The sequence below is a fragment of the Helicoverpa zea genome, chromosome 2 (genome assembly GCF_022581195.2).
Source record: "Helicoverpa zea isolate HzStark_Cry1AcR chromosome 2, ilHelZeax1.1, whole genome shotgun sequence".
Classification (NCBI taxonomy): Eukaryota; Metazoa; Arthropoda; class Insecta; order Lepidoptera; family Noctuidae; genus Helicoverpa; species Helicoverpa zea.
This window is the reverse complement of record NC_061453.1, coordinates 7,067,198-7,091,610: the sequence shown is the minus strand read 5'-3', so window position 1 is coordinate 7,091,610 and position 24,413 is coordinate 7,067,198. Positions and strand designations below refer to the sequence as shown.

Below are 24,413 nucleotides of genomic sequence, written 5' to 3'. Positions count from 1 at the left end.
ACAAATGACTGCTTCATCAAAGCAGAGAAAAGTAAGTAAGATGAACGAGAAACCTACGACAAAAATATACACCCGAAAGGAAACCGCCTTACCGCACGACTTTCCTTCGTATTTTCTGTGAAAGTTCAGCTGCGCCTGGAGCACAGCCATTACTTCTAGACATGACTAACAAAGAATCCATCATTTACATAGCTAGCCACTACCCAAGAATGGAGGACACCTCCATATTTAATACAAGATAGGCAACTAATTAGATTAGATCTTCTATTCGATTATATCACATGCCCTGTGCGGTCAGTATAGGCAAATACCTTAGCTTGAGAGAGACCTTAATACAGTGTTGTTTTTAGCTGTTACAATGACGATATCGTCGGAGCTACCGCCAATCTGACCTCCTCAACCCGAAATATAAATACCCGGGCTACCCGATACTCCTTAGCGAGACTGGCAGACTTTCTGACTATATAGTAAAGAATAAGGCATAGGTAGGTACTATTTTGTTTCTTTATCAAAATTAAGTGTATGAATTTGTTTTTCTAGTACCTACGTACTAAAACGATCAGTTACGAGTTAACTAACGAGGCGTTCAGAAAGAGTATTTCAGTTATGACATCTCAGCTCGTCTCTATGTTCCCCGTGGCATTTTCGGTCTGTACGATAAATAATTAATTTGAGAAAGGTCGGTAAATTCATCAAAACAATGAGATAAATAAACACAACTTGGTAATACCCAGAACAATATTTATATTCTTATAATCCATATCAATACTTCACCTTTTCCTTGATACGTACATGATCACTTGACCTTTTATCTATTGTAAAATGCAGATGATAAGTATAATAAATAATTGGCAGCGTCTCTTAGATCATTTATAGTAATAGAACGAACAACTTTAGTTTCCTCTTAACATCAAACTTTTGTGACACAGAGCAGCTTGAAATTTTTATGAAAGAAAGTATAATTGATAATAATTAATTTTAATAATTGTTTTAATCCTGTCTAGTCTACATAGGAATATATGCTTATTGATTGATGATGAGCGACAGCAAACGCATAACTCGGCGCCACTGCCAGCTACCCTACGAAGACGCCGAAGTATTTTTGCGGTACTGCCAGATTATTTTTCTGAGAACCAGATATTTTTCGTTTATGTAGACCTTACATAGTTCAGCAGTATCCTATGGTTTAATTAAATCGAACTCCAATATGTGAGCTAAACAGCTCATTTCACTAAGTCGTTAAAGAATGATTGAGGAAGAAACGTACAAACATCAAACGCCAGTAGCTGCCGACGCACAAAACACATTGGGCGAAACTTAGCTAAGTACTACAATCCGGGAGAAAATAAATAAAACTCACATAAAAGTAAATAAAAGAAAATATTTATTATGCAAATCTTTTATATAATACAGAAAATAAAAGAAAATCAAATGCTTAAATCAACACTTAAACTTGTTGGCCCTGTTCCAGAGTGCATTTTGATACGTTAAAGAAAATGTTAAACATAATAAGTTACACTGTCCAAATGTAAGAATAAGGCACCGAGACATATTATGCAAGATAAAACATACATTATGCAATGTGTATGTACTTTAAGGTTGGAATGAAGACAATCCTTTGAACATACTGCTTACACGAAACGTCCTTGCCCTCAGCTTAAAGTTTACTTTTCTGACTTAGACAGCTTGCTTACTTCGAACATGTAAGCTGCGAACAACTTTATCTGTAACAATAGAAAAATCATTTTAGCAGGTAGACTCTCAGTGACAAATGTTTTAATTAATTTATTATAATCAAAGTCCGTATCAAATCATTTATTTCACGAAGGCCTTTACAAGCACTTACGGCCTATAATCCTATATTACTACTAAGAGAAAAACAAGAAAACTTAATAAATATAAGTATACAGCTTGCACAAATTAACTTAGCCGTATAGATCATGCCAAAACGCTGTTCTTGTCCGAAGTTGGCATTGACAGTTAATTTCGTAAAAAAAACACATGGTAACAAAAAAGCAGTACTGCACATGCATGAGGCTTCAAAAGGCTAACTTCATTAATGCAAAGTTAATTGGTGCAAACTGTAATAATGTACCTACCCAACTATTAGAATTTGACCCGCATCATGAGAGAACAAATAACACCTCATTGTGACATCATTTCTCGGAGGTAAAGAACCTGTTACTGAATTTTCAAATACAGGAAAGCTATTTTTATTTGGCAGGTCATTTCAATATGTAGTTTTCATTTATAAAGGAAAGGGGAATTTATTTATATTTGATGCCAGTTCCTACGTGATAAGTTTCACGAATCAGCTACCCTTGGCTACGGGAAAACAATTAGGTTTTTACGCAGTAGGCGATGTTTGGTGTAAAAACACGCGCGTCATTTTTTTTACAATATCACGCGTCTTTTTATTGATATTTAAAAATTCACAGAATCTTGAAATCATATAAAAAGAACGCTTCGATGTTTATGATTTAATTGGGTTTTCTCCACTAATATATTTTGTTTATTTGTACCCTCTCCCTGAAACTACTCATCCCAGTAAAAAAAAATAACATTTCACTGTTCGGAAGCTACACTATCCCAGAGTAGCTCAGACTATATTCTGTCCAATTTAGTGAAGAAGTTCCCGCGACGTGAAGTGGACGCGAGTGAATGCGCGAAAAAACATCTAGTATTATAACTTAAAAATTACATGATGTTACATATACAGCCTTTCCATGTTGTATTGATTGTTACATGTTGCAATCGTATTGTAAATGACAAGGACAACTTGTATCCGTGGCCGTCTGTTTAATAAAACAATACACATCGATCATACCTAAATAGTATAAGTATAGTATACAAAATTGGTACAATCAGGAGCTATAACGGGCAGTTTAGTATGTCGATACAGTTCTGAGGAGCTGGTATGCACTGTTTCCAGCCATTAAAAAAGTACTTGTGCTAAGCGAAATGCGAATTTTTAATATAAATCTTTGTACTGGACAACTCTTATTTTCGTGCATTTGAATTAATTCGCAATAGTTTTATCAGTTTTGGTTATTTTTGTTGTAAAGTTTATATATTAAAAAAAAAAAAAAATTAATCAAAGTGTATTTTATTATATAAGTATTTTTTTAGTTTAGTTACTGCTTTTGCATTGGGTATATCCTGTTAAAACTTTAAGTAAACAAATAAATATCGTGCTTTCGGATTCCCCTATATCTTTTACTAGTACTGGTTTTAAGCTTATTTTTGTAACACCTGTATACAAAAAAATCACCAAGCAGCCCATAGTCTGGAAGTTGGTGATTCATTCACCCGTGCATCGGAGAGCACGTAAATGTCGGTCCTGCGCCTGATCTCCGGTCGTGTCGGATCACCGTCCCATTGGGCTATGAGAGTGAAGGAATAGTGAGTGCACCTGTGTCAGCGCAAATGCTTGTGCACTATAATATGTCCTGCGCAGCTGGCTGATCTCCTTATACGAAAACAGCCGCCGTGGCCGAAATCGGCCTTAGACGTATTATTATTATATTAAAAAAATGAAAATATAACTCACTCCTTCAATATAGTTGCGCACGTTGATCTTCTCGTTCTGCGAGTGCGCCATGTCGTCGCCGGCGCCCATCGGCAGCAGCAGCACGTTGCGTCCGCTGGCCTCTTGCAGCGTGATCGTCACCGGGATCGAACCTCCTTCGCGGGACATGTCTGGTTCCGTCTATGGTCATAACAATAGAGATTACATAAATCGTAAGAAAAATAAAAATCAATCTCTTACACCTACAGTGACGGTTCCGAAAATACTGAACTAATTTGAAAACTAATTTCGCTGTCGGAAAGCTAGACTCTTCCCGAGTTACATAAGCTATATTTTATCCGAGTACGGGGGCAGTATCATATACAAAGAATTGCCTCTAAAATAGTGTCCCCCAAAATCGTGAATCCATAATCGTGGTCCTTTGCATTTAAACGAGCACCTACAGTCAACTACATAATATCAAAAATATATATTTTTTATTGCTATATAGTTTATTAAAATATGTTTCACTTCCAGCTAAAACACGTAAGAAGTGGCGAAAGGCGGGCGTTTTGGGGGCTGTTTTATGTAAATTTTACCTTAAAAAGTGCTTATTTTCAGCTTAGTTTGAATAAATGACCTTTATTTTTACCACACTACCCAGAATATCAGATGAGTACTTACTAAATAGATAAGTCTGGTAGCGCGCGCCGCAGCCTGGTAGTGAGGGTGGTCAGGGTTCTCTGTCCACGCGCGCCCGCTCTGCGCTGTAATACGCATCTTGTTCGGGGAACACCTGTCAGCCCACTGTTAACAAACAATTTTATTAATTCACTGGCGACCCGCCCCGGCTTCGCAAGGGATACCTTACCTAACAGTATTTCCCCACTATTTAATGTATTTATACATATAAACATGCATGAAAATTGGTTGCGTAGTTTTGAAGATTTAAGCGTACAAAGGTACAACGGGATATAGGGACAGAACAAGCGACTTATTTTATAGTATGTAGTGATGTCAATAGACTGTACGTCGAGAGGACGTATTAGAATCTATCTTGGACACCAATGACTGTGTTTCGTTGAGTATGTTAAACTGTTGGTCCCGACTGTCATTTAACATCCATGCAATCGTTACGGGTAGTCGTAGTCAGAAGCCAGTAAATCCGACAACCAGTTTCACCAAAGGGTATTGCGTTGCCCGTGTAACAACTGGGTTGATGAGGTCAGATAGGCAGTCGCTCCTTTTAAAACACAAGTACTCAGCTGCAACTTGTGAACGGGTAGCCGACCCCAACATAGTTGGGAAAAGGTTCTGGAGATGATGTATGTCAAGAGGACTTCAAAAATCTGAAAGGATTTGACAGGTAATAAATCTATAGACCACATGTTGTAATGCGATGATGTAAGTAGCCATATGAGAATAACATCAGTCGGTTTTTTGTAGGTTTGCCCCTTTGTTACAGTGCAGTTAAAAACTGATTCATCCTTAAAAATATATGTAATATTATTGCGAAAACTTATGAAACTATGCCGACAGGCAAATAGGGAAATCCCGTACTATATCTGTACTAATATTTTAAAGTGAGTAAAGTTTTTGTGTTCGTGACTTTGCAGTGTCCTTTGACTATGGTTTAGTAGGTCTCGATTTTGAAAAAAAAAAAAAACCAATAGAAAGGCTACGTTATTTGTGAGCGTCACAGGTATTATATTCTAGTAGGTATGGGAAGTACATAGTTTAGTCACAATAATCAGCAGGCACACAATTGTATTTTAAAATTAGATACAAACCTTCTTGTTGATGAAGTCAAAGACTAGTTTCTCTACTTCTTCGGGCTCCTGGTTGGGTACGATTCTTATCGAGAACTTGCCAATAACTTTGCCGGGAATAACAGTCTTCGCGCCAGGTTGGAAAGCAGCACCTAGAAAGTAAGTTAAACGAACCTTGCTATGATTGATTTAACAGATTTTTTTGATATATGGGATTTTGCGGTTTATCAGCTAAACGGATTTTGTATAGACGGTTATGTGTGGGCTACTTTTATAAAAATACGAGTTCAAATATTATCAATCAATTGAGCATTGGTTTATTTATGTAGCTGCCACCCAATATCAAATATGTAGTCTGTTACGTTTGCGTTGATCTGGACATACATTGTTACTAATTACTTGTCAGTCTATTTTTTTCACCAGACTACTACTATAGAAATGTTTCGACAAGGTATACCTAGTATAAACCATGAATAGGTAAAAATGTACCTTCAATGCCATGCAGTGATAGGCTGGGGTATCTCCAACGATGCATCAGCAGCTGTTCCTTGTTGCCATTGTGAGCTAATTTCGGAGCACCAATTGATTTCCTAGAAAGAATAAAGAAAAATAAATTATTTTTGGTAGTCGCTCAGTAGGTAGACAGAATTTCAGGCGTTATGGAATTAATTTTTCAATACACTTCCTTGAAAACTAACATCTAACTAACACTATCACATTATTTATTTTTGGTTGTACCCTTGTATTGAAAAACGATGTTTGCATGGAGAACAAAATGATGGCCTTACGTACGTGCATTCTTTGGAACCCGCCAACTATTTTCAAAATAACATTTCTAATCAATAGAGCATACGTAACGGGAAATATCTTGGCCGGGAAGTGGATATCAGCCATTCACGTTCCGTTCGTTTTCTCTTCACACATATTTTTTGTTTATTTTTAGACGCAACTACATTATTATATTTAGAAATCTTGTCATGCCGTCCACAGTTAAACCACGTTACGTATAGGTAGTGTGACAAGAAACGTGTATTTTCGGTATTCTACCATCCAAGGAAAACAGGGGACTTAATGACAAAATGTACCTAATTCGTACATTATGTAGATTGGCAAGATAACAGTTCTGTGGTAATTCCATCTAAGCAGTGGCGGATTCACAAATTTGCCGCTAGTAGGCCATTCAATTTTTGCCGCCCCTAATGATTGTGAACTTAATGATATTTCTGTCAGTTACTAGATTATTTTTGCAACCCGCTATGTACCGAAGAGTTTAATGTTGACCTAACAAGTTTATCTGACAGCGACTTTAAAGCGTAAAACCTCTGTAACTTTTAAACGGCTCAATTGATTTTCATGAAACTCGCCCGTAAAACACCTGTAATACAAAAAAAATACTAAATTAAAATCGGTTCATTCGTTCGGGTAGGTACTATATCAGAGGCGCACCCATCGGGTGGCACCCCCCCAAAAAAACGACACAATATAATCACGGACTAAAATTGTAATTGAAGTACTTAAAAATTGTGTAGAAATCATTCATGGTGCTTTTTGCTAGGTTTAACATAAAGAAACCGGAGTCATACCACTGCAAAGTTATAAAGCGCTAACTAGTTTTATAGAAACCAGTGTCAAGTAAAAAAGCCGCGAGCGCAGCGAGCGCAAAATTTTTAAGATTTAGAACAGTAAAGTACCAAAACGAGTTTATAAAACCGGCCTAAAGTGAAAAAGTCGCGAGCGTAGCGAGCGCCAAATTTGTTGAGTTTTGAGGACACAAAAGCGAAATTATTTGGGACACAAAAGTCCTCCACCTCCTGAACAGCTTAGAAATCGTCAGCGTAGAGCGTCAGTTGTTTTTGCTACTTCGGTGCTTTAACTTTTTGTTAGATTGGACTCAAAGAACGCAGAATAAACCAGAAAAGATGAAGAAACCGCGAGCGAAGCGAGCGGATTTTTCAATTTATTTTTATTGAAACGCTATTGGAATATTTTAAAATTCATGATCACATAAACCTAAGCATATATTAAATAAAATAAAAAATAAAATAAAAATAAAAATAGCCTTTATTCAGACCTTGTTTACAGTATACAATCTTAATCTAACAACTCTGACGAGTTGATGACACCAACGACCTGGTCTGTTTTCCCAACTTTGGCAAAGGCCTCCTCCATTTCCTTCCACTCTGCTCTGTATTGGGCTCTTCTAGTCCATATATTCCCTGCTATGCTTTTAATTTCGTCATCCCATCTTCGGTACTGTCTTCCTCGATTTCTTTTCTTGTCCCTAGGGTACCAAGATATTATGCTTTTGTTCCACTTGTCATTGCCTCTGACTATGTGGCCGGACCATTTCCACTTTAGTTTCCTTATTCTAGTTGTGACATTCTCAATTTTCATGCGCCTTCGGATAGTGGTGTTTCTTATTCTATCAGATTTTCTTATATTTAGCATGCTTCTTTGCATTGCCGTCTGACACGTTTCAAGTTTCTTATATTGCGCTTTGGTGAGAGCCCATGTCTCGCAGCCATATGTCAAGACTGGGAGTATACAAGTGTTATACAGTTTTGTTTTCACGTACGTTTTGATTTCTGTATTCTTCATTATTTCCTTAAACCCCCAGTAGCGTTTCCATGCATTTCCAATCCTTGTGTCGATTTCTTTTGTCATTATATCAGTGACCGAGATTTGTTGGCCCAAGTAAGTGTATTCTTTTACAAACTCTACTGGTTCGCCGTTTAAAAGAATATTGTCTTCCAATGCGTTTGTCATAGCTTTGGTTTTTGAAGTGTTCATCGTCAGACCTACCTTGCGGCTTTCTCTATCCAGATCAGTGATCATGTATTGTAGTTGGTCTTTGCTCCTTGCCAGTATTATTATGTCATCAGCGAACCTCAAGTGTGTAAGATTTTCGCCATTTATGTTAAGTCCGTAGTGGTCCCATTCCAGTCTCCGAAAGATATCTTCCAGTACAGCTGTGAATAATTTAGGTGACAGTGGATCTCCCTGGCGTACGCCTCTGTTTATGTTTATTTGTTTCCCTTGTTTCTCTAGTTTTATTCTTGCTGTACTGTTAGTGTATATGCTTTTTTTAAAATCCTAATGTATTTCTGGTCGACTCCTTGTTTCTTCAGACATTGCCAGATACTGTTGTGTTCTATTGAGTCAAATGCCTTGTTGAAATCGATGAAGCAACAGTAGAAGGGCACTTTAAACTCTTTGGCTTTTTCAAAAAGTTGTCTTACCGTTAGTATATGGTCCAATGTTGAATAGCCTGACCGGAAGCCAGCCTGTTCCTTGGGCTGGTTTTCATCAAGAGTTTTGGTTATTCGCCTTAGGACAATTTTTGCAAAAATTTTGTAATGTTCGACATTAGGCTTATTGGTCTGTAGTTGTTAATTTCTCCTTTGTCCCCCTTTTTATGGAGTAGGATTATTGTTGATGTAGTCCACTGTGCAGGAATTTCCTCGGTGTGCAATATGTCGTTGAAAATGTGTTTAAGTAGTGGTACTAGCTCGTTTTTACAATCTGTAAGTAATTCGTTGCTGATATTATCAGGGCCGGGAGCTTTATCCTTCTTCTGTGTTTCTATTGCCTTGTATATTTCTTCTATTAGTATAGGTGGAACCGCGTCGGTGTTATTTAAGTCGGTGTTTACTATTTGGTTCTTGCTGGAGTAAAGGTTTTCGTAGAATGTAGTTGCTATTGACAGTATATCATATCTTTTTGTTTTCGTTTTCGAAAGTCGGTCTTTCATATTGGGTATCCAGTTTTTCTTTTCTTTTAAAGTTTTTAGAGCTTTTTAATACCTCCGGTTTTGCTTATGTATTTTTCAAAAGTTTCACGCCTAGTGCGTTCTCTGTCTTTTCTTATTTGGTTTTTGATTTCTTTACTTATTTCGCTTATTTTGTTTCTGATATTTTTTGTTTTCTTTGTAGTATTTAACAGTTTTGATCTTGCTTCTAGGAGTGTAATTACTTTCTCTGACAAGTTTTTCTTATCCTTCGTATTATATTTAGTATCAGGTTCTGGTCTCAATGTCAATATTTCATGTAGTATGTTGTACTTCTGCTGAGTATTTATACCCTCAAAGGATGATTCTGTCACTAATTTCAGATTGTCTTTGATGGTGTTTAACATTTGTTTGTTATTTGGTGTTGGTCTTCTGACTTTGAAGGGTCGACTTTTAATAGTGCCCATTGACCTGCTCAGACGTGCTCTGAGGACTCGGTGGTCGCTATTAAAATTTACATAAATGGTGCCGCAGTCGTCAATTAATTTTGGTCTATTTGTTAAGATGTAATCAATTTCGTTTTTGAAACTGCCGCCTGGCGATTCCCAAGTCCATCTTTTTGAAGTTCTTTTCTTGAATAGGCTGTTCATTATCCTCATGTTATTTTCCATCGCCATTTCTATTAGTTTTTGTCCGTTCCTTGTTCTTTTCCCTCTGATGTAAGGGCCAAGTACAATATCTTCTCCATTTCGTGGACTTCCAATCTGAGCATTGAAATCTCCCATTACTATGCAGTGTTTGTATGTGTACTTTTTTAGGGCGATGTTGAGAGTTGAGTAAAATGCATCGATTTCTAAAGTAGATGACTGCTCTGTTGGTGAGTAAGCTTGCACTATAGACCATATTTCCTGTTTTGGAGGAATTTTAATATTTAATTTGTTGAGTTTTGAGGACACAAAAGCGAAATTATTTGGGACACAAAAGTCCTCCACCTCCTGAACAGCTTAGAAATCGTCAGCGTAGAGCGTCAGTTGTTTTTGCTACTTCGGTGCTTTAACTTTTTGTTAGATTGGACTCAAAGAACGCAGAATAAACCAGAAAAGATGAAGAAACCGCGAGCGAAGCGAGCGGATTTTTCAATTTATTTTTATTGAAACGCTATTGGAATATTTTAAAATTCATGATCACATAAACCTAAGCATATATTACAGTGAGTTTATTAATCGTTTATTTATATATGGATTGTGTACTCGTATAATTATAAAAAAAAAACTGTAAAAAAATTCGCAAAATTTGCCGCCCCTCTAAATCTGCCACTCTAGGCACTGGCCTACTTGGCCTATTGGTAAATCCGCCACTGCATCTAAGACTTATCAATTCTACTGCATAATTATTTATTCATATGCGATAATTATTTAGATGCGACTTTAGACAAGTAGATAGGCAGCTGTTTGTTTAAATTAAAGGCCGAAGCATACCGTGTATGGATCAAGTACGTGGAATTAGCCTAGGAAACTTGATGTCACGCCAAATATAGTGCAATTAACATATGATCTGTTGACAGCCTTGTTTACTTTGCATATTACACCCATATCGAATGTGTTCCAACCTTTAGTCCTTTGTTGTTCAAACAATATGACGTAATTAGATCATAATATGTGCTGATGAAACATACTATAATAAATTACGAATAATATTTCAAGAGTATAACTGCCTTTACCTGTAAGCATCTGTATCAAAATCGATGTTCGTGTACAGTTTCTTCTCATTTTCAGTTAACGGGGCAACTGAATCGTAGATACCGGTCACACGAATCTTGCCATCCTTATCCACAAGCTCATTCATCAACCAAATAAGATCCGTCATGGCTGTAAATTGGACAATCATTGTCAATTGAACACATCGGCATTACTGCTTTGTGTTGTTAAATTATTGTTTGTCATTTAGAGAGTATAGAAGAGCAAAATTGTAAAGCCTTTTAATCTATATGGCCTTAGAGGCATGTCAAGCAATTAAAGTGGTTCCAGTAAAATCCATATTCTGGGTTTATTCAAAATTTTTAGTGGCTTTCCTGATTAGCTGATTACGAAATCTTGATATTATACTGTTGTCGGTTTGCTTAGTAACTACCTTTCGTAATGAGGCAAGGTATGCATTTATCTCTGCTGATAAAATATTGTGAAAGGATAATTAAATGGTTATCAGCTTTATGTAACTTTACTTTGTAGCTAACATTTAGTGTACATATTGATAGTTGTAACTGAATTACACATGCCTTTCAAACAATCTATAATTCAATATATAATTTAGTAGCTGATTTCCCGTGGTTTCACCCCCATTCCGTGAGAACTACTGCCTGTGCCCAGATAACATATAGCCTATGTTACCCAAGAAGAGTGTAGCTTTCCAACAGTGAAAGAATTTTTCATATCAGTTTATTAATTTCAGAGCCTTAGTACCTACAAACAAAGAAATATTTGCTCTCTATGATATTAGTATAGAAGTATAGATTATAGTTATAACTGAATGCATTCAATTGATGGATATCAGGTTCTATTGTTTTGTAATGTAGAATAATACTTTACAGTTATGACTATGAAAAATAATGGCATTGCATTGATTGTTACAACCTATTGAATAATAATTCTTGGAATGTTCAGTTTTATACACAGGAACCTACCTATGCTAAACAAATATTATTGATCTGTCTGAATAGACAGCCAGTCTAGACTGGTTATGATATGGATGTGAGCAAATGCAAATGTCATATTTAAATATCTAGAGTCAAAAGTAATATAAACTTAGAATAATACCTTCATGAACAGTTCCTCCATAGACACCACTGTGTAAATCCATTTTGGCACACTCAATTTCTAAGAAATAGTAACTGATACCACGCAGGCCGTATGTAATGCAAGGTTTAGTGGTGCCCAGCCAGTAGTTGTCCGATATACACACATAGTCTACATCCTTGAAGAATCCCTCTGGTTTTAAATTCTCCAAGAGTAAAGCATCCAATCCCTCAGATCCAGACTCTTCCATACATTCAAATATAAACTTCAAATTGACTGGAAGCTGTAAATAATTATAGTAACATTTCGATTTTTCTTGCAAATAGTACTGACAAAACTGATTAAAATACCTAAAACTGATAAACATTATTACACAGTAAGTAGGTATGTTATAAAGTAAATACTCTGTATCAACTAAGCTTGATTCAACAATAAAAATGATTAAAACACAAGCCAAATACACATAAGTAGTAACAAACCTCTTCACCAACGCCTTTGTAAGCATTAATGGCATGTACCCAGCCCAGAACCGGTCCCTTGTCATCAGTTGAACCACGGCCATACAGTTTACCATCCTTCTCCACAAGCTCAAAGGGCTCAGTAGCCCATCCGTCGGACTTCAATGCAGGTTGGACATCCAGATGACCATAAATGCATATGGTGTTTTTCATAACATCCTAAAAGTATTTCATTTTTAAGAATAAGATATATAAATGTGGACTGTTGTGGTGAGACTTGTATTAGATGAAGTAAAATAAGATTTTTTTTGAAGTTTTTTAAGATAAGCCTAAAGCTAAATCAAAATAAATTGTTGATTAAGGTCTTTTAACAAATTAAGTACTTAGTGTACTTGATTTAAATTTAACAGCAGGGTACACATTTTTATCTTAATATTTTCTGCTTTATAGTCTCTGCTCTTTTTATATTTTTTAAAGTGAAGCATTAAAAGCTAGAGCAGTATCATATTCATCTTTTGACAATTTTAGAGATGGGCACTTAAAACTACAAAAAGCAAGTTTGACCGGTTAAAGTAAAAATAGAAAAAAAATAGTTGAGGAACTGTACGTACTTTTCCCAAAACGCCTACCAGAACTGGAGGCAGTTTTACTTGTTTGCCATCAATAGTCTGATAACCAACATCCCTGAGCTCAGTGGTTGCGCCAACAGCCTTTAACTTCTCCTGCATCCATTCCACCATTCGCACGCAGTCTTTGCGGTACTTGATATCACAGGACACCGACGGAATAGCAACCGCCTCCTTTAAAAGTTGCTTGTAACTAGCCACATTCTCATCTACGTACTTAAATACATGTGGCAAAGTCCTATCCATTTTATGTGTCGGGTTTTGCTTGGGTGTGACTGAATAATCTCGATATAAAGGCCGATTAATAAAATTGTTCGCTATACACGACGCTCTTGCAGCTGGGAACCTTTTAACATTACAAATGCATTTTGCCGTTCTAATCAAACACGAAGTCATGATGATGGTATGAAGAAATTGACAGCTGTCATTTTGACATTTAAGTCAAACATGTGATGTAGAGTGTGAAACGAAACGTAGGTAAATAATAAGGTACAAGCTGTAAGCTGTAAGCTTCGTTATTTTCGTTGAGTTTTCTGAGAAATCTTCACTGAGTACTCCTGGCTGTGAAGCTATAGAATTAAAAATAACTAACTAAAACTGAGCAAAGATGAAATACAAATACGTACGAAGGCAATGTTTATGTTTATGGCGCGTTAATATAATATTATTCATTTTTTTTGAAGTCCCAGAGATAAAAACCTATATTCGGCTACAGCGATGGTAGAACCGTGGTGAACTGACACGGAACAGCCGGAAAGTGAGATCAGGCGCACCGCCACACGCACCGCGCAGAACCGATAGGCTTGGTATACTCTCTGAAACATGGGTGTAGCATTACCTACTCTTAGACAAAGACAAGGCTATTTCAGCGTGACCCGGGAACGAACCTAACACCTTTGTTGTGATGTTATTTTTATAACGACAACTTTAAATGGTTGACACAGCTTAAGTGCAGAGCGCTTTCACAAGAGCTGGAGGAGTTTGCTGGAGTACGGGTTTGATGTTTCTTGGAAATACGTTTATGGTATTATGGATCCTTCTTTGAATCCTATCATTTTTATACTGCTGAAAGCATTTGTGTCAAATGCCAAATAAATTTCAATTTTCCGTTACACTCGCCGAAATGTAAACGTAAAAAATAAATAAATACTTTTAAAATGATGTATATGTTCATATCTATTTGATGAAGTTCTCTGCAAGAAAAACCCTCAAATGGAAACATTTAAAATCTGTAGGTGTTTCGTTTTCTATACTGATTTCGGAGTGTGTCTAAACCTTGAATCTCATACTTTATCTCCAGTGTTTTCTTAACTTTTTTAAGACTGGAAGCGCTGTAATTAAAAAATTCTAGTGTTCTAGGGTCATGATTAGGCTTTACAAATTCATCTTAGTACACCTTTACTCATTATCTACTATTAGCTTTCGTCAAATAAGTTTCTGAAAATATCACTATATTTTTATTAATTTCAGTTCAAAGAAACAATATTTACGAACATATACTTTAACATCACCCACAAAAACAGACTATAATGGAATTAAGACAAGATTACGGCCAATATATGTCCATCATGAAACGGAAAAGGCTTAAGATATATTCGGAGATCAACGTGCTTCCGAAGACTGGAGAATATTTTATCCCACGCGATGACGAGTATACTAAGTCAAAAGAGTTCAGACGGAAACAAGATAATACAAAAAACAAACGCTCTTTAGATAATGACTATCCAAAAATAGTTGCATTTCAAGACGATACAATCATTGATGTTTATCAAAGAAACAAAACCTTTCACACCTGTATGCCTGAAACAAATAACATATACTTCTATGATGTTAAAAATAAATGTTATTATGGCGGCAGCAATATTACGTCTGCTAAAAATAACTACCAAAACGATATTAATTCCGATGAAAATCGATTACTAATATTCATGGAATATACTAACAATACTATGCACAGATTGTTAAAAGATTTGAAAAAAAGTAAAATACCAGGAACACCTGACTTGAGTGCAATTATATTAGTAATTGATTCAAAAAAGATAAAAAATATATTCAATGTTGATAAGTACATGAGGAGACGAAATCTGAATAGCGGCAATTTTAATTACAAACCTAGAGACACGGCCCTATTATTCAGTAATGTGACAAGCAACCACTTCGATATAACAATAGAGAAGCGATGTGGATTTAAAATACAAATTTACAAAAACTCATGCAGAAACCTCTTAGAAACTCTGTTGGCTGTTTGTAATTTATCTCAATATTTTTACCCAGCTTATGAATTGAAAGTTCCAGCGCTATGCACAAGGAACTGGTATTTCTGGAATATTTCTTTTGGAATTTTATTAAGTATAGTTTTGAGAAATATTAACGTTATAACTTTAAATGTTATGAGAAATCTTTATTTTGTACTTATTAAAGGGAAAGATCCTAATTTACACATACAAATTAACTTAATATTGAAACAAACAATACTCATGTTATACAATGCAGACTCCATGAAAACATTTTTGCCTGGATCAATTAATTGGACCTCTGTACACAAAAACATTTTACGAAAATCTACCTCATTAGACAGCATCTTGAATAAATTGAACAAAAAGCAAGAGCTTCGCGACGCAATAAAAGATGTTCAATCAGCTGAGAGTGATTACCAGCTCACACACACATTACACACTCAGTCATATGAAGCATCACACAGTGAGGACGGCTACGAGGCTGACTTCGGTGACGACACGTCTGTACCTTATTCTGATACAATATTTGACAACCAATCAGACGTCACTATAAATCTGACTGTGAACAGATCTGCTGCAACATCTTTTATTTTTCCCACTGACTACTATATTGTGGCTGACCAATACAGAGAACTCCAGAAGAAAAACGCAAGCACATTGTGCAACATTAAACTTAGATCCAATCATTCGTTGTTTGGGCAAAGCAAATTGTTCCTCACAAAGGTATTGAGAGGCTTTATGATAAACTGCCTTTACATGCATGTTGACCGAGATGATTACATTAACGAAACTATGTTTGAGTCGGCGACAGCTGGTTTCTATATTAAATTCATGGAAAAATGTTGGAAACAGATAACATGTCAAGAGCTTTACATTGATATTTTGAAAGATCTTACGCAATCTTTATTTCACACACTTTTTACTTATACACTATAAATAAAAAATATTGCGTTTTACAAACAAGTTTTATTTTAATTATTTTTTACTTAGTCATTATAAAACATGAAAACGATACGATGTCAATACATAAATATTATTAATGAGTAAGTTAAATTATCTAAATATTTCCTGAAACAGTAAGTAATGTGACTCTAGAGGGCTTTCACACTAGCGGATTATCTCGCGCGTATACATGCGGCAAAAAAACTGTCATGCGATTCCAGGGGTTTCGAACCTATTAGTGTCAATTGTTTGCGCCTATACGCGCGATAACTCCCGCACGATGCCTTAGTATGAAAGTGCTCTTACAATCTGAGCAAACATGGCGATTAAACTGTATTATTATTATATTATTTCAGAATTGATTGACTGATGACTTGGTACTCACAGGTTGATAATGGTACAAAGCAAAACCTGAAGACACTTATTTGAATTAACATTAGCGCACTTATTCTAATAATGATGCTTGATCATAAATTCGGTAGTGTTTGTTTCACTACACAATAATTGTGGAATGTTTCCTATTTTCAATCTCAGGAGATCTTCTACTGCATCACACGACACCCTAACATACCAGTCTTTTCTAATACTTGTTTTAGATTGTCCTCAACAATTGACAGTCCTCAGTATGCTGTAACAAAAAAACAAAAGGTTAAGAACTACACTGCAATCGAAACGATGGCCATACATTGATAAAGTTTGTAACATTAACAGATAAGTCCATATGTAAATACAGAACTTGGTGCTCAACTCATTTTAAAGCTATTAATTTATATGTATGTTACGAACGTCGCGTCAACAGGCTTCTCTCTCTTTCTCTCTCGTACGTATTTACGTAGGTACGTGAGAGAAAGATACTTTAAAAAAAAATGATAGGGCGCATATTTTAACCTCTTGAAAACACACATACGTCAAATAAACAAATAAAAATAACAAAAGAAATGCTACGAAGGTTTATAAAAAGAGTATTTACCCTGACGCAGCATCATCGTTGACTATGGACTCGGGTCGGTTGTCGGTGAATATGCGGTGGGCGTGTGCCTGCAGCCAGTACGTCGCGAGTGCGGCCAGCAGCGTGGCGACGGCGCCGGCGATGGCGGCCGCGCGGGCCCCGGCACCGCTTGATGACACAAACACTCGAGCCCACATCGCCTGCCACACTGACTCCGTCCACGTCGAGTACACGCCCGATTTTAGGTCGTAATCTGACAACAAGATCATTAATTTGTAAACAAATTCTTGAAAAGCTTCAGTCTATGGGTGTCCTCAGTGACACGGCATTTTTGAGCGACAGTGGTTCGAAATTATTTAGCGTAATGCTAAAGTCGAAATCCCCCACCCGCATTTGAGCAAGCGAGGTGATTAACGCTCAATCCTTCTGCGTGTGAGAGGAGGCCTGTGCCCAGCAGTGGGATGATAAAAAGGTTGTCGCTAAGGTTGAAGTTATTATTAAGATGAATTGGAGTTACATATTGAAGGCTATCATAACTTACCTGCGATGATAAAAGCAGGGCTAACAGCAGCACTGATATTCATTGTCGTCTGCATACAAACGCCCATGTGCATCCAACCTCGGAGCCAGTAATGCGAGTAACCCTGGAACATACAGTTATTTTGGTTATGATACTGGTAGGTATAATATCGGTTCTCGCAAAACTCGATGACGATCCGCAATTGCGAGCACAAGTACGAGATGGTCACTTAACTAGCCACTTTATTATAAAATGTGGTCTTTAAAAAATACCAGCTTTTAAGTACCTACTAGACTTAAACCATCGTACTACAGTGTTACCACTAAAGTGCTAGGTTTAGACCATTGACTTTCGATCGTTGGTAGTGCTGGCATGTACTTTATCTCTATATCTATACTTTATCTATAAAAAAGGAATCCCTCGACTCCATGGTTACGCCATCACGGCCGGACCGATTAAGCTGAAAATTAGAGGGGAGGTAGTTTAAACCCGGGAGAAGGGAAGTAGTTATCTCGGGACGCGGGTGAAACCGCGGGCGGAAGCTAGTGTTTTATAAAATAGGAGTTTAACACGCGACACAGCACTCACCGGCACAGACATAGCATCGCAAGCAGTACGATTAACACCGAGCGGGGTCCCAGTCAGCAGAGCAAGTAAATGGGCAGCGTACACCGGCGCACTAGAAGCCCACGCGGCCACGCCGACGTACAGCGGCGCCGCGCGTTCCGCCGGCCACTCGCCGCCGCCGCTCGACACGTAGTCCGCCGCCATTATCATGCGACAGTTCTGATTGCGTAGGAAGCAGTACAGCAACTCGTCTACCTGGGATAAAGTCATTATGTTAAAGACTTCACTAAATAGTATAAAACAAAGTCGCTTTTTCAGTCCCTATGTATACTCAAATCTTTAAAACTACGCAACGGATTTTGATGTTTCTTTCTTTTATCTATTAAGAGTGATTGAAGAGGAATGTCTATGTGTGTAATAACATAACATCAAAGCCGGAGCGCTAGTAAGCATAATACATAACACATGGGGATAAAAACTAAATCAGTTCCATATTGAATTTGCTTTGAACTACTATTTAGGAAATAAGACACAAAAGAAGGGATACTGATAGTATAAAACTATTTGTTTGTTATTTTCAAATAATGATAGTACACATTTTTGGTGGAAAACCATGAAAACCCCTAAATACATAAGCTACGATTTATCCGGACAATAGAAGAAATACCCTCAAAATAAAGCTACACTCACCATGTGCGCTGACACACTGATATTGCCGGCGTAGGCCTTCCCTGCAACTCGTTGATACAGTGTTCGCGCCACGACTGTCGCAAGCCGCGCGATTTTCACCTGAGAGTCAGACTCCCTCATGGTTCCGTTCGCCACAAGTGTGTCGGTAGGTATAACTGTAAAGAAATTATACGTCAAAATCCTAAGCTGAATAATTTAAAAGATACAATTTAAAAAATACTACTAATATACTTACAATTGCCATCGCCATCAACAGAGATATTATGATAGCTATAATAAACATTTTTATAATCATCTAATACGGAATGATAGAACAAATTCGCAAACGTAGTCTTGTGGTCCGTCAGCAACAGTTCGGGCAAAGCCCCACTTTCAGTTTCATTTTTGAGAATTCTTCGGAAGGAATGTAGTGAAGATGGCGGGAAACTAGTTGTGAACTCAGTCGACACTGATAAGTTGTAATTAATGTTGCTCGATAATATGTTGAGGAACTCCGCGATCTGCAAGTAATTTAATACTTTATATATTTTTATTTAGATATAATGTATTTTTTTCTGCAGTTCAGTAACATATTTTCATTGTGAAGGGAACAACAACAAAACAATTTCAATTTTAAATTAATCAATTTAAAATTTTAATTTTATCATAGTAGAAGTATGTTACCTCAGGCACATCGGTAGTATAAGGCACGAAGGCATGCAGGGGCCAGGTAGTCTCGCTACTGTCCAGGGCACCTCCGATCTGCCCCAGCTCCACGTGGAGACTGATGTCACTGGGAGCCAGCGGCGCGGCGGCAGGCCACGCCCCCTTGCTGATGTCATAAGCGACTCTCTGCGACCCGATGTAGTCAAATGCTTCGCCGTTGAATAACGTCCATAGTATATTTTGATCTAAAACGTTGATTCGAATTTTAAATCTCTGCTTGTTTGTTTGAGGGTGCGTCTACACGGTGCATGTCGCTGGAGCAAGTTAACATGCGCAAGTAACAAGAACACGCGGGTGGGTATTTTACTTTGGAACATGCTCGAGTCGCTGGATCCGCACGTTTTTAAAATGCGTGTAACCTGCGCATGTGCCTCAACATGCGCAAGCTAATTGCACCGTGTAGATGCACCCTAAAGTTGTTTAATAGATTCATGTCTTGCAAGTAAGTTGCATCAAATAACAGATATTTGGCATGGTTAGTATTGATGATAGTTTTAAATGTTGGCATGCAGCACACACCAAATATAAAATAAAACGACGACTGCATTTTTATTGTGCTGGGATAATCTATACTAACATTATAAAGAGGAAAACTTTGTTTGTTTGTTTGGTTGTAATGGATAAACTCAAAAACTACTGGACCGATTTTAAATATTCTTTCACCATTAGAAAGCCATATTATCTGCGAGTAACATAGACTATATTTAATCCCGGTGCGGGCAGTAGCTCCCACGGCACGCGGGTGAAATATTTAATATTTTAGTAAGAACTAATTGAGCAAGTAACTTCTCTAAATCTATTTCTTAATCACTATTAGGAAATAGTGTTATATTTTAATGTTTACCATATAATTCTGCATCTTTAGCGGGAATCATTTTTGAGAGGGCCGTAGCCGCCGTGACGAGCGTCACCATGCCGACAACAGAACTCGCGGCGCCAGGGGACACTCCTATAAACAAAATGTATAACTTTAAAGACACACACAATCATCACACTTGCTGTTATGCGATAAAACTGTGGTTTACACGATTTTCCTGTGGATTGATAAATAATATTGTATTAACTTACCATCAAACATGGAAGCGGAATCAATTCTTGCTGTTACTAGTGTTACTTTAGATTTTTTACTGTCCTGCAATAGAAAAACAATATTAAGATTACCATTTATTCTAATACTTTAAATAAATGTGAAAGTTACTATGTCTGCCCTGCTTTCCCGACATAACTACTAAAGGTACACAGATAGTCTAGAACGAGAGCCTGAGAAGGAGCTAAAGCTACTTTGTTTTCGATTCAGAGAAGTAGTTTTTCAGAAGTTAAATTTACAATAACACTGACCTTGGTCCTAGGGAATAGAGATGCATAAATATTATGATCACCCAGGGGATCACACACTTTAGTGGGAGTCAACAGAGCTGAAGTGGCTGACCTGTAACATCAAATATTAAATATCATTCTACATGTACACTAAACATACTAAATAAATGAATAAATATTAATAAAAACCCTTTTATTCCATGCAAAGACAATTTTTTATACATTTTAAGTCTGGATAAATATTGAAAACAAAACAAAAGATTTGCTTATTCCATTTATAATATTAAAGGTAAATTTAACACAACATAATGAGTACTACTGACCTCCTTAAACATACTTCAGAGTCAACTGCTGCAAACATAAATGAATGTAATTGTAAGGAGCAAAGTGGCATGCCCTTCTGATTATCCCTGTCTGCATTATATCTGAAAATGTTAATATGTAAGTATACATATTACTCCAAGAAAAGTGTAACAAAAACATTTGAATAACAAACTACTAAGTACATTAGTCATTACAATCATAACATACCTTTTATAACATTGATCAATTTTTTCTACCTCCACTGATCTTGACTCTGGCAAGTAAAATATAGGGAATGGGATATCTGCTCGTAATAGACCTGTGCCTCTTTCATTCCACACAATACCACCAGTTATGTCAGTAGAGCAAGTACTGCCATCTGCTGATGAGTACTCATTAGGACACCTTGACTCTTGACTGAATGAAGGTGCACTGAAAATGTAATATGTATTATAAATCAAGAACAACTTAATTCAACATTACTCTACTTTGACAAAACTAGACTACATTAACATTTTTACCGATGAGGTTATAAATGTTGATTGAAATTACCTTCTAGTAACATTGTCATGTAATAAAACACCTGCAATTAACGCAGGTTGAGACAAAAGTAGTTCATAAACATCATAGAACATTGCAGTGCTAACAACCGCCATGTAAGGCCCTGCTGAGGCATTCTGCATCAACCACTGGGCATCACTGATATCTTTTATCATATGGACCACACCCACAGCACCATTATCAGCAGCTAAAAATAAACAGTGGACATTGAAAATCATTAAAGATTACACTATGTATCTAGACACACGGCAGTGTGTCCGCCTAGTTCGAGCAAAAAAAAGCGACACACCGGCCGTGGGTTATATTACACGAACCATTTCGGGCCAAATTCGACCCCCCTATAACTCAAAATCTATTTTATTTACGCATATCAAATTTCTAGTATCTGTTGAAACCCCCTCACTTATCTAAAATAAAAAATTTCATTAATATACCTATAGTAGGTCTTGAGATATTGACGTCAGAAAATCGCTATTTTTACTATACACTCACTGACTGACTGACTGACTCACTCATCAAAAACCTAGACCACTTCCAATGGTCGTATTGACTTGAAATTTGGCATGGAGGTAGGTCTTTATGTCAAGGTAAAGGGAAAAATCTGAAAATGGCCAAGTGTGAGTCGGTTTCAAAATAATGAAGGTGTTTTATACCCCTAAGGAACTAAAACGAACTAAATTCATCTATATTTATATAATATATCTTCGAATGGTCGTACCGATCTGAAATTCCAAAGATTTGTATTTAGTCAAAGTAAAGTAAAAATCTGAAAACGGCCAAGTGTGAGTCACTTTCGAAAATTACGAATGTGTAACTTTGATCCACGAACATAATATATGATAACATGTCATGTCAGTCAGTTGGTAAATCTAGTCCATTTAGTTAATCTAGTTCATTTCTTTGTAAGAAGCGTAGTGCATATTAAAAAAAATTGAAAGATAGTATAAATGAGACATTTCCTTAACTAACTTAATCATAAGAAAAAAATAAAATAAACAACCTTACAAAAATAAATGAAATCCCACCCAAAACAAAAATGTGAAAGGCTGCCAAGTTCGATAATATGGGAATGCTTCGCCTATAAAAGAAGTGAGATCTGAATAAGTACCAAGTTCCATACTCATACCTCAGTTAAAAATAGTTACTTTTTAATGATGTTACTTGGCAAGTTTTAATAGAAAATTATATACTTGATTCACTGCGTTTAGTAGGTTTATAACAAGGTGTGTGAAAACTTGCCAAGTAACATCATTAAAAGTAACTATTTTTAACTGTGGTATGTGTATGGAACTTGGTACTTTTTCAGATCTCACTTCTTTTATAGGCGAAGCATTCCCATATTATCGAACTTGGCAGCCTTTTACATTTTTGTTTTGGGTGGGATTAAAGTTACTATATGAAGGAACTTCCTAGTAAAAAAACATGTAAGCATTAAAATATTCTGTAACCTGTCAATAGCAGCATGGAATAATTATATTATCTTACAACATGTAATGACAACTAACTACAATTACAAACAAACACAACAACAAACACATTAACAATTATTACAAATAAAAAATCAGTAAATGAAGCATGGAACAAACTATTATTATTTTTTTTATCAGACAGTTCTTACTTAACATAACTACAAATGATTGAAGGGCATCATCCATTTTAAGAGACAACTATTTACATTATAAATTACACATGTTAGTTTAATTACTGTGTAGGTTTAAGAATTGTTTTCCTTGTAATGATAACTAAGTCTTAAAATACATACATGAACATCCTGTTTGATGTGTTCCATTCAAACGTCTGAAGCAAGCAGCTCCTCCCTCGATAGACGAATATATTCTCTCATGTAACCTCTGAGAGTCTCCATCTACAAAATGAAATATTAATCAATATTACATTCCAAAAAATAGCTGAAAATATTGTGGTTGGACATGAACTACTTTAGTAAAAATAATTTATTACTACGCCCAAAAACTAAATACAAGTATATATAAGATTATTTTTAGGTGTTTATTTATGTAAGTACAAGTAAATATAATATCAAAAACATTCAATACTCACAACTGCAAACACATAAAATCAATATCAAAACAAGAAAATTCGAAGGTGCCATCGTATTCTCATTCCTCTTATCCCGTTCTAGGACTTCTTAGGTAATGTAAATCCCTTGTTAGAATTATATCAAAGAGTATATTTGTTTAATTTAATAGTAAACGAGGAACATTTTCAGTTTTCTACAACATCAAAATCTGTTTCTCGCGAAACCCCAGGATGACACATACAATATTCATACAATTCAATAAATTTGACAATGACGATTGCACGTCATTTGTCAACTAAGACCATAGAGAGGTATTACGAACTTCTAGGCAAGAGGCCAAGACAATACTATACAAACATCCGAAGTTTGAAGATCCCTAATTTTTGTTTTTAGCAGACCATGCAAGAAAAGAAGAAAAATACGTGGATATTACAAAAATGAAATATTCCTAATTAACTATAGTCAGAATTAATAGAGCCCAAGCTCTTATGTATGATAGTGTTTTGTTTGATTACACGTCTGTAAAGTCGTCATCCTTATTATTACTATATATCTGGAATGAGTCCACAAATGTTTTCAGACATTCCTAGCCTTCCTTACCATACCTATTTCTATCTTGAGCATTGTGCGTAAACATTGCAATCGATTAAATAAATAAAGTTATGACAACACTTACCATACCAAAACTTTAACAAATTGTCTTT

The 24,413-nt window shown here is 36.3% G+C and overlaps 3 protein-coding genes across 3 annotated transcripts; 1 reads left to right on the top strand and 2 right to left on the bottom strand.

Annotated features, from left to right (window-relative positions):
- Positions 1-1,363: 1,363 nt before the first annotated feature.
- LOC124637477 (cytosolic non-specific dipeptidase) lies at positions 1,364-13,288 on the bottom strand. Its single transcript, XM_047173989.1, has 9 exons — positions 12,866-13,288; positions 12,276-12,473; positions 11,818-12,079; positions 10,725-10,872; positions 5,767-5,867; positions 5,299-5,429; positions 4,193-4,315; positions 3,551-3,709; positions 1,364-1,724 (listed from the first exon to the last, which is right to left on the bottom strand). The coding sequence occupies exons 1-9, from the start codon at positions 13,274-13,276 to the stop codon at positions 1,665-1,667; spliced, it is 1,593 nt and encodes a 530-aa protein (XP_047029945.1). The 5' UTR covers positions 13,277-13,288; the 3' UTR covers positions 1,364-1,664.
- Positions 13,289-13,334: 46 nt separating this feature from the next.
- LOC124637472 lies at positions 13,335-16,053 on the top strand. Its single transcript, XM_047173982.1, has 2 exons — positions 13,335-13,904; positions 14,351-16,053. Exon 2 carries the CDS (start codon positions 14,410-14,412, stop codon positions 16,051-16,053), a length of 1,644 nt encoding a protein of 547 aa, XP_047029938.1. The 5' UTR covers positions 13,335-13,904; positions 14,351-14,409.
- Positions 16,054-16,068: 15 nt separating this feature from the next.
- On the bottom strand, positions 16,069-23,964 carry LOC124637466 (nicastrin). The gene is made up of 15 exons (XM_047173970.1): positions 23,730-23,964; positions 23,434-23,535; positions 21,663-21,858; positions 21,339-21,542; positions 21,131-21,232; positions 20,829-20,919; positions 20,559-20,622; positions 20,335-20,439; positions 19,449-19,675; positions 19,021-19,285; positions 18,786-18,940; positions 18,117-18,350; positions 17,550-17,652; positions 17,030-17,261; positions 16,069-16,687 (listed from the first exon to the last, which is right to left on the bottom strand). Exons 1-15 carry the CDS (start codon positions 23,779-23,781, stop codon positions 16,663-16,665), a joined length of 2,157 nt encoding a protein of 718 aa, XP_047029926.1. The 5' UTR covers positions 23,782-23,964; the 3' UTR covers positions 16,069-16,662.
- Between the last annotated feature and the right edge of the window lie 449 nt (positions 23,965-24,413).

Bases quoted from the DNA above. Each gene is read 5' to 3' on its own strand.
- LOC124637477 (XM_047173989.1), bottom strand. From the start codon at position 13,276: ATGACTTCGTGTTTGATTAGAACGGCAAAATGCATTTGTAATGTTAAA. The intron at 10,873-11,817 runs GTATTATTCTAA...TCCAATTTACAG, and splicing joins TGGAGGAACTGTTCATGAAG to CCATGACGGATCTTATTTGG. The intron at 1,725-3,550 runs GTGAGTTATATT...CTATTGTTACAG, and splicing joins TGCGCAACTATATTGAAGGA to ATAAAGTTGTTCGCAGCTTA.
- LOC124637472 (XM_047173982.1), top strand. From the start codon at position 14,410: ATGGAATTAAGACAAGATTACGGCCAATATATGTCCATCATGAAACGG.
- LOC124637466 (XM_047173970.1), bottom strand. From the start codon at position 23,781: ATGGCACCTTCGAATTTTCTTGTTTTGATATTGATTTTATGTGTTTGC. The intron at 20,920-21,130 runs GTCAGTAGTACT...TTGATGTTACAG, and splicing joins TCTGAAGTATGTTTAAGGAG to GTCAGCCACTTCAGCTCTGT. The intron at 20,440-20,558 runs GTAAGTTAATAC...TTTTGTTTATAG, and splicing joins TTCCGCTTCCATGTTTGATG to GAGTGTCCCCTGGCGCCGCG.